The sequence below is a fragment of the Aythya fuligula genome, chromosome Z, assembly GCF_009819795.1.
Source record: "Aythya fuligula isolate bAytFul2 chromosome Z, bAytFul2.pri, whole genome shotgun sequence".
NCBI classification, from domain to species: Eukaryota; Metazoa; Chordata; class Aves; order Anseriformes; family Anatidae; genus Aythya; species Aythya fuligula.
This window is the reverse complement of record NC_045593.1, coordinates 83114604-83124716: the sequence shown is the minus strand read 5'-3', so window position 1 is coordinate 83124716 and position 10113 is coordinate 83114604. Positions and strand designations below refer to the sequence as shown.

Below are 10113 nucleotides of genomic sequence, written 5' to 3'. Positions count from 1 at the left end.
CAAAAAATGAAAATAAAGACTAATATTTTACAAAATGAGTAACAATGCTCGTGGTAAGTGTTTGCGCGTGGAATTTTGTTTGTTTGTTTGCTTGTTTGTTTGTTTTTCATTCTACACAAGGTTCAGTTCAGTTTCAACGCATTTTGTTTTGTTTGTTACTGTACAGCATATATCAACAACAGTCCACAATAAATCCTGGAAGATCCAGTATCCCCTTCAGGTTTGATTAATATCCCCTCAATACTCATATTTTTTTGTATTTTTTTGTATTTTTTTTTGCTTTTTTGTCTTTTATTATTATTATCATCTTTTTTTTTTTTTTTTTTCCTCCTCTCCAAAAGGAAAAAAAAATAAAAAAAAAAAAAAAAAAGAAAAGCAAAACCGACCAAACCGAAAACCAACCAAAGCACCAGAACCTCCACGGACGCCAAGGTCCGTCCTTCTCCCAACCGCGGCCACACCTCTGATCCCACTCGGGCCTTTTCTTTTGTTTTAGTGTCCGCCTCCCGGGGCCCCCCCGCACCCCGACTGCCCCTCGGTGCGAGCGCTCCCGCCTCCGCCGCCGCGCAGCGTCTCTGCCGGGGGTGCGGGCCGGGCTCTAGGAGCACTGGATGGACATGTAAGGCCAGTTGAAGCTGCTCCCCGACAGTAGCATATCCCTGATGAGGGTCTCGATGGGGGTTTTACCTACCAAGCGGACGAAGAAGAGCTGCTCGATGACGGAGGAGGAGACGGTGCGCAGCGAGGGCAGCCGCAGCAGCAGCTTGCCGAAGCGGCTGGGCTGGTTGGGGTACTGGCTCCGCACGTACTCCTCCAGCGCGCACTGCGACTTCTCCTGCAGGCTCTCGATGTGCGCCGCATCCGACAGCCCGCAGGCGTCTGCCGGCCGCACAGCGCCCGCGGAAGGGCGGCGGATGGGGGGGGGGAGTGTGGGGGGGGGGGGGAGGAAGGAGAGGAGGAGGAGGAGGAGGAGGGGGAGGAAGGGAGAAGCGGTTAGTGGCGGCGAAGCGGACCGGGAAGCTGCGCGCCGGCGCCCCCCTCCTCCCCCATGGAGGGGGGGGGGGGCACCCCCCCGAGATACCCCCCCCCCCTCACACACACACGCTCCCCCAGTTCCCATCCCCCTCCTATAAATAACGCGGATTATCAATAACCTGTCCGCCGGGGTCGCTCCTCGCTCATCCCCACCCCCCCCGGTGCGTATTTCCGCGGGGATGCGCTGATAGCCGTGCCATCCCACCCCCCCAAAAAAAAAACAAACAAAAAAAAAAAAAAAAAAAAAAAAAAAAACGCCGCGACCTCGCCCCCTCCCCTCCCCATCATCATCATCATCATCATCACCCCCCCCTCCCTCCCCCGTGTGCATCACCGCGCTCCTGGGAACCGGGAGCGGCCCCCGGTAAATAACAGCGGTGGGAAAGGGGGGCTGCCGGGAAAGGAAATTGTAATAATAATAATAAAAATAATAAAAAAATAATAAAGGGAAAGAGAGAGAGAGAGAGAGAGAGAGAGAGGCAGGGACTGCGGAGCGCGCAGACACAGAGCGAGTTTGCTGACATGGCTGCGCATCGCAGGGAGGCAGGGGATGGGGTCTGGAGGGATGCCGAGGGGGGGTCCCTGACTGCCTGCTACGCACCAGGGCGCGGAGAAGCGGCTCCGCACCGCGTCCCGGCGGCTCCGCGCCCGGCAGGGCCCGCACACTAAAAGCCGGGGCCGGCGGTGTCCAGAACCGCGCCCCACGCACCGCGCAGGATGCGGCCGGGCGGGGAGGTGCGCGGCCGGGGCCTCCGCGGGTGCGCAGGGAGAGGGGCAGAGGTGCACGCACCATCGGCGTGTTACACGCGCAGCCCCGCGCCCGCAGGAGTAATTGTGCAAGGAGTGATGGCTGGCTGGGGGTCTTGGGCTGGGAACTGAGGGCAGGGAAGAGTGGCGTGATAACCTCCGTGGCTCAAATATCTACATTGTTTCACAGATTAATAATAGATATTATATAAAAAAAATAATAATAATTAAATAAACAACAACAACGACAAGAAGACGTCAGGATCAGAGAGAGGCCGTCAGCTGGCACTGCGGTTTTACAGAGATCAAAGGCAGACTTTGCTAATGTATAGATCTGTATATGAATTAATGCTTGTTAATGGCCCCCCAAAAGGACATTATAAAATTGTGAATGTAGAATTATGACCCTGGAAGGACAAAACAAATTATTCAAAAAAAAAAAAAAAAAATCTGTAGCGACTAGATTTTTGAAGTTTGCCTTCTCATATCAAGAACTGGCTTTACAAAGAATTCTGAACACCTTCATCTACAATACTGTGGCCTCGAGCAAAAATACAAATAAAACAAGCCATAATTCAAGAACTTCTGAAGAGGGGAACCTTTGACCTGAACTGCGGACTTGGCATCCCTCAGATATACAATTATCTGAGCCAGACTGCTCTGCTAACCCATACTGTACCTTTAATGCAATGATATTTTGCAACATCTAAAGCTCCAGGTTGCAACATATATATATATCAAACGCTCGGGCCTGTTCTTGTTAGCAATATATATCAAAAACACAGGCCTGTTCATATGTTGATTGCCACAAATCACACTCCATATTTACATATATCTTGCTATTTTACATGCATTATCTGCCCATTATGCATTAGGATTCTATTCAACTTCCAAACAATGCAATATGAAAGGGTCTTACTGACACCCTAGCAGGGCTTTTTCTTTATGCCCCATATGTCATACCCTTAAGGTTAGTAAAATATTTATCAGATATTTATGGTAAGTGCACCTATACTGCAGGTCACCGGACGCTGTAGATGGGGCAGTTGCTGGCTAGGAGGGCGGCAGGCAGGAGAAGGAGAAAAATACGCCTTGGGATTTGCATTACGCCGCCAAGCACGTCTGATTTTTCTCGTGCCGATAATATCTATTGAGCTTTAATTATTTTTAATAGTCTGGCATATGCGTTTATTTGGATTTTATTTCGGATCCTTAAAGGTGGCGGTGGGAAGGCTTAATTCTCCCTCTAGAACGGGATTAAAAATAATAATAATTAAGGGATGCACAGCTCGATTAGATTATTGAGTCCAGAGAAGCGCAATCCATGGAAGAAATAATGCAATACATGTTTACCGAAGGTGAATTATTATCCCATCTCAGAAAGTGGGCTAATGTGAAAATTCTGTGTGCCTCACTTTTTCATATGGCAGTGTGTCAATACGGGAAAGCTCTATATTTCTTCCCGCAGTCTATGGAAAAGAAATTATGTAAATAAATAACCATTACTGTTCAGCACACTCCAGCCTTCTTCTTTGTAGTAGTGGGAATGTATTTCATGTTACGCCTTCAGAAGAGTTTAGTGTTCAGAAAATATAGATGTAATCAGCTGGCATCTAACTAGAAATCAAAGTTCTTATTGCGCTGCAAATAGATTTATTGGATTTATGTTATTTAGCTCGGTCCCTTCCTGGAAACGTTTATTTATGACGAGGAAAAGGTAGATGCAGGAATTAATAACTCTAAAGAAAGAAAAAAATAGAGAGAAAAGAAGAAGAAGGTGGAGGAAAGAGAGAGAGAGTCAAGAAAGGGAGCAGGTTTTGGGTCACGACCCAGTCGTTGGACGGTGTCCAGAATTTTACGGATTAAATATACTATCCGGAGCCCAAATGTAAAAACCACAACAGGAGAAACCCATGCCAGCTTTAAATACGAAGTCCTTAGCAAAGGACTTAGGACAATATGCCTAAAAATGTCTTTTCCATCAGTCAAAGTTTGTTTAAAAGTTGGACGACTTTGAGAAACGCTTCCCATGAATTCCCCTCTGGCTAAGCAATCAAAACAAGTTTAGTGAAAAGTGGAAATGTGCGGATGGGGGTAAGGGGTAGATTACTCCTGACAGCTGTATTTCCATTTTCTGAGATGCCCCATGCGATCCTGCTCCAAAATAATATTATTGTTCCCTTTCTAAACCCCATTCACGCCCCGCTCCATTGTGGGAACAGGCTTCCCCCCTCGTAAACATTTAATTATTACATTTGTTTTTAATATATGTAAATGAGGGGCTCATCTAAAGCCTCCAACTGCCTTTCTAGCCAAGGTCGATCATCTGAGGAAGGTAAAGGAAGGAGGTGGGAGGGGGAACAGAAAGAGAGGGGAAGAGAGAAAAATACGAAAAAGCCCCCTTTCCCCCTCAAAAAATGTCCTAATTTGGGGAAATCGTCTTCCCAGCGCCTTTGGCGGTGGGAAGCACTGAGGCACGGGCCAGAGCTTTCCTAATTTCTCAAAGTTGGGTCTGGGGGGAGGGGGTGGGGGGTGGGGGAATCACAGAAGGGTTCTCCCCAATCGACCCTACTTATTGATGAACACCCTGAAATGAATGGGGATGGAGAGTGCGTAAGTCTGCAGGCAGGCTCCGGAGTTAAATCAGCCTGATAAATGCTGCCAGGTCTCTTTGTCACTTTTGAAAAACATGTTTCCATCAGGAAGACTTATTAAGATAAAATGCATTAAAATGTCGAGCTGGCTATTCAGTAAATCTTCCATTTGTTTTAAGATCTGCACTTTATCCTCTGCAAAGAAATATTCCCTCCAACGCCGAGAGACTGCATTTGCACTGGAAGTAAAAGGGGGCAGTCACAGTACATGTCTCCGACCACCCTGCATACAAATTAGATACTCCTGTCTAAATAAATTATCTGATGTTCAAATCGATATTAATACTACATTTGCTACATTACAATATTGTGCAAATTTAGGAGTCATTTTAATACAATGTAAATACTATTTTTCATGCATGAAAGGCAACAAATATTGATGGATTATAAAATGCTTACTGTTAAACAAGGCCTTTGAACGATTTGCCATCTTTGTTCAGGAACGCTTTTAATTTTGCTTTGGCCTAGTTTTAAGTCAGATTTATTAGGACTATTTAGTTATCACTAAGTGAGAAGACCAGGGTGAAAAAAAAAATAATAAAAGGATAACAATAATACAACAGACAGCAAAAAGGAAAGTAATAATAATAAAAGGGCTCGAACCAAACAACAACAAACCGGACAGAAAAGAGACAGTGGAAAGGGAGAGTAGAAAGAAAAAAAAAAAAAAAAAAAGAAGAAGAAAAAGGAAAGAAAAGAAAAACAAACAAGTAGAAAAAGTGGCAATTAGCCCCATCGAGGCGATAATTAGAATAATAATTAAAAAATGACGTTGCGAGGCCTCTTATCTCGCCTCGCTTCCACTGCCTACATTTCCACCGCATCGTTCGTCTTTGATGTTTATAAATTTCTCTCTCGCAGGTTACAATAATAGAAGATGTATTATATTCTTATAGGCTACAACCAGAGCACTTCAAAGGCGATGTTAATGCACTTTCCTGCCGGTTAATTTGAACCATCTATCATCAGAAAAAATTGTTAACACGCACGCACGCACGCTCCCGCCGTCTCCGCTCGGCCCGATGCACGCCCGCCTGTGTTTGGGACGTTTGGGACTCCGCCGGGGGGTGGCGAGGGGGCGAGGCGGGGTCCCGAGGCCGTGTCCCCGCGCTCCCCGCCGCGACCCCCGCGCGCATCGCCCCCGTCCCGCCGCCCCCCGCCCCAAACCTCGGCGCGCCCCAAACCTCTTGTCCCGGCGCTCACCTGAGGTGAAGAGGACGATGGCTTTGAGGCAGCTGTACTCGGCCGAGTCGACGTGCAGCGCCTTGAGCTTCTCCACCTGCTCCTGGAAGATGCGGATGTGGTCCATGAAGGCGACGACGCGGTCGGCGGACATCGGGGAGGCGTGGAGGCCGGCGGCGGCCAGCAGCGGGGCCACGTGTAGGGGCATGGAGCACTGCGCCGCGTTCAGCACGAAGAGCTCGCTCCAGGTGAGCCGCAGCAGGGCCACCTGGTCGGTGATTTGCAGGTCGGGGAAGAACGGGATGTTGCGGGCCCACTCGACGGCGCTGAAGAGCAGGCGGGCGGCCAGCTCGCAGATGTTCTCGATGCCCATGATGTTGTTGGGCTGCATGCACTGGCTGCCGTAGCGGGAGGTGGGGTAGGGCTCGGCCCGCAGCAGCAGGGAGATGTATCCCGAGAGATAGCAGTGCCCGTTCAGGGGGTCCCCGTTGGTCAGGGCGTACTGGCCGGGGTTGGGTTGGGTGGGCGGCATCCTTCCTCGCTGAACCGCTGACAAAAACAAGGAGAGAAGGAGAGGAAATGTGCATCCAGGAGGCTCGCGGGCATCGCCCCGGCGGCGCTGCCAGACAGCCGGAGACAATGCCGGGCTTCTCCCCCCCGGCACACGCACGGGCACACACAGCCAGAGGCATGCGGAGCCGGGCAGCTGCGGCAGACCTGCATCGCCCCCCCGCCCGGCACGGCACGGCACGGCCCCGGCCCCGGCCGCGACCCCAGCCCCGGCTCAGGCACCCCCAGCACAGCAGCGGCAGCCAAGCGCCCCCCGCCCCCCAAGACAGACAGGCTTCACGAAAATAAACACAGATTAAAACAGAGAGAGAAAAAAAAAAAAAAAAGGAAAAAAAAAAAAGAAAAAAGCCAAGGCAAACAAGACAAATCCGCCACCCCCCCCCCCATCCCTCCCCAACCCCCACCGCCGCTGTGCCCCCCTCCCCTCTCGCAACAAAAGGCAGCCCCACACGTAAAAATAAAATCAAAGGAATCCTCCGGGTGGTAAGAAAGTGGGGTTAAAAATCACAGCCAGCTGTTAAAAATATAGCCAAGCTCTGTTGTGGATCCCAGCCGATTGCCCTGGTAGCATTGAGATTTACAAGTGAACTGCTGTGTTGCTTTTTTTTTTTTTTTAAATAAAAATCATAAAAATAAACGCGTCCATATTCTTCAAAAATACCACATCATTACCCTTAAAACTGGAACAGGTCGCAGCCCCCCAGCTCCCCACTGCTAACTTTATTACACAGAACAAGCTTTCCATAGAGGACCCCCCCCTCCCCCGCCCAGCAAAGTTCTCCCTGCTAAAAGGAAGAGAAAGATTAAATATTATCAAGGGAAGGGGAAAATAAAACAAAAAGGTCCGAACTTACAATAGCCAAACATTCGTGGAAAAAAAAGGGGACGGTGTAATTAATATCTTTGGTGCGCTGTTGCCACTGCAAAAGCCTGCAGTCAGCGTTGCACAGTGAATGCACAAGCTTGCAACTGCAAAAACACTGGATTCATTAACCATCTCCACACAGAGCGTAAGCATGCCTCGAGTCCCGAAAGCTGACCAAAGTTTTTTTTTTTTTTTTTTTTTTTTTTAAGTGTGTGTGTGTTTTACTTCATCAGTGCCAGCGTTTTCAGCCGCATGCCATGTAAACAAAGGTAACTTAAGGAGAAGATACAGCTACTCAGGCTTATTTCTGCTCACACTCACACACACTCACACACATGCTCACGCTCACACGAGCACGCACACACTCACTCACGCACACACGCACACGGGCTGGCACGCAGATAATTCATCTTTCTGGCGTGGCACATTTCCCCAACTTTCTCTTTTATTCCCATTTAGCAGAGCCACGTCCATTCCCCACCGAGCCCTCCAAGTCTCCCGGGCCGGACCTTCCTGCTCCTGCCCTCCAGCCCACCTCTGCCTCTTGGATCTGCTTTTAAACTTGGCAGTTATTTATCAATTAACTGCGAACACAAATCTATGCGTTTTTTCACCCCCTTCGCCTTTTTTTTTTTTTTTTTTTTTTTTTCCTTCCCCTCTCCCAGACGCCTACCAACAGCCCCTGAAGCTACCAATGAAGTCGTCATATTTGCGAGCTCTTTCAGATCTGGAGCACCTTCGTTCCTTTTCTCGTGGCATACAAAATAACAATTTCAAAACCAATTAAGGCAGGAGTAATCCCCAGTCCGCAAAACCGACTTGTTTCGCTGGTGTGACTCTCAGGCATCTTTAACGATAGTCACAGGGTAAACTTTCACTGTAAACCGAGAAACACATTTCGAGGAGAAAGAAGGGCAGGAAATGTTCCTACGCGAGGAACGAGCCTAAAAGCGAGGAAAACCACAGCAACTCTTGGAAGGGAGAGGGGGGGAAACAAACAAACAAATATATAAATAAAAGAGCACTTGGAAATGGTGAGGAGCCCACTGCCAGATGCAGGCTAGGAATTCTGCTAAAATGAGAAGGATCGGTAAATAGGTTATAAATCGCAATTTGTATGCAGGCTTTAAGGAGAGGGTGGAGTTTGACGAAGAAATAAAATGAGCAGCGTGCTAAAAAAAATGACAGAAGTACGGAAACCCGGTTCACTCACAAACTTTCCTTTGAACGCATGGAGTGAAAACAAGGCCAGATCTCGCACAGAAGCACACTCTGGGGCACCGGGAAGCGCAGGGAAGCGGAGATACAGTAGCACATTTCCCCCTCCTCGTCCCCCCACCCGCCTCCTTTTACTCTTTTCTTTCCTACTTACACGTCTTTCATCTTTCTTTCAGTAAAAAAAAAAAAAAAAAAAAAAAAAGAAAGAAAAAAAAAAAAAGAGCCTGGGAATGGATCTACCGAGAAGTGTTGTGGGTTTAAAAAGAAATGATGGGGCGGGAGGTGGGGGGGAAAGGAAGCTGAATGGAAGCACATCTCGTACAGAGAGAGAGATGTATCTCCCCCCACCCCCCGGTCTCATGCCAACAATAGACAAAACCACATCCACACACACGCACGCAGACACGCGGAGAGGCAGACACACGCGCGCGGAGATAGCGGCTAAACGATAAATATTTAGCGAGCGATCATAATAATAAATTCTCGGCACAATGAGCGGGGAAGGGAAGAGCGTGGCGGTGCCGGGGAAGGGGGTGGGGAGAAGCAGGAGGAGGGCAGGAGGCACAAACCAAAAAGCAAAAGAAAACACCACCAACCACCATCCACAATAACAACAAAACCTGGTGCAAAGCTGCCAGATGGAGTGCAGGCAGAGGGAGAGATTGACATGTGCATGTAAATATAGAGAGACCTAGATCGCCACGGAGAGCTGCAAATATATCCGTACACACACACAGACACACTCTGCGCGCGTGTGTATGCACGTCTCTGTGTGCACGCGTGTGCGCGGCCGGGTGCGCACGCCACACGCTCACTCACACTCGCACACACTCGCACGACAGCCACGGGGGGAGAGGGAGCGGTAGTATAGTAGGGAAGAAATATTCACCTTCCCGCCTCATGCCCACTTTGAGGCACTTCTTGAGGCGGCAGTACTGGCACTGGTTGCGGTGGTGCTGGTCGATGGGACAGTTCCTGTTGGCACGGCATGTGTAAGTTAAGTTCCTGCGGACGCTCCTCTTGAAGAAACTTTTGCAGCCCTCGCAGGTGAACTGGCCGTAGTGCTTGCCGCTGGACTTGTCCCCGCACACCACGCACTCGATGTGCTGCTGGCTCTGCCCCGAGCCCTGCTGGCCCGGGCCCTTGTCCCCGGCCGTGCCCGGCGTGGAGGGGGGTCCCGGCTGGCTGGGGGTCTGCGGGGTGTGCGGGGCGGCCGAGCCCCCTTGCTGCTGGGGGGGCTGCTCCCGGGCCGGCTGCGCTGCGGGGTTGGGGCCGCTCGGGGTGCCCCCGGCCACGTCTTCCTGCGGATCTCGCCAGCTGCTAACTACCATTGCCATATCTCGGGCCCAAAAAAGTGCTGGGGAGCGGCGCGGCTCGCTGCGGGCTGCCGGGGAGAGAGGCGGGGGGCGGGGGGGGGGCGGGCGGCCGGGGGCCGGGGGCGAGCGGGGAGCGAGGGGACCGTGCCTGCCGCCTGCCTCCGCCTCGGCTGCCGCTGCCCTGCTGCCGCCGCCGCTGCTGCCGCCGGCTGGAGCCGCTCCTGCCGTTTTCTTTATTTTATTTATTTTCCGCCGCCAGACCCCCTCCTCTCGCTCCTCGCGCCCTCGCTAATTTTTCCTTCTTCTTCTCTCTCTCTCTCTCTCTCTCTCTCTTTTTTTTTTTTTTTTCTTTTAAGGAAAAAAAAAAAGGGAGGGGGAGGGGGGCGTCGGAGGATTTTTTATCCTCTCTCCCTCTTTTCTCTTTTTCCCCCCCCTCTCCTTTTTTTTTTTTTTTTTTTTTTTTTTTTTCTTCCCTCCCTGCGCTGCCCCCCCCTCTCAAACTGCCCCCGTCTCTCTGCTTCCCCCT

At 50.3% G+C, this 10113-nt stretch overlaps 1 protein-coding gene across 2 annotated transcripts; it reads right to left on the bottom strand.

Moving 5' to 3' along the window:
* Positions 1-346: 346 nt before the first annotated feature.
* On the bottom strand, positions 347-9784 carry NR2F1 (nuclear receptor subfamily 2 group F member 1). 2 transcript variants are annotated; one of them, XM_032206504.1, is made up of 3 exons: positions 9161-9784; positions 5640-6167; positions 347-879 (listed from the first exon to the last, which is right to left on the bottom strand). In XM_032206504.1, the coding sequence occupies exons 1-3, from the start codon at positions 9606-9608 to the stop codon at positions 599-601; spliced, it is 1257 nt and encodes a 418-aa protein (XP_032062395.1). In that variant the 5' UTR covers positions 9609-9784; the 3' UTR covers positions 347-598. The 2 variants fall into 2 exon arrangements, with proteins under 2 accessions (XP_032062395.1, XP_032062396.1); XM_032206505.1 differs by lacking the exon at positions 9161-9784 and adding an exon at positions 7043-7668.
* Between the last annotated feature and the right edge of the window lie 329 nt (positions 9785-10113).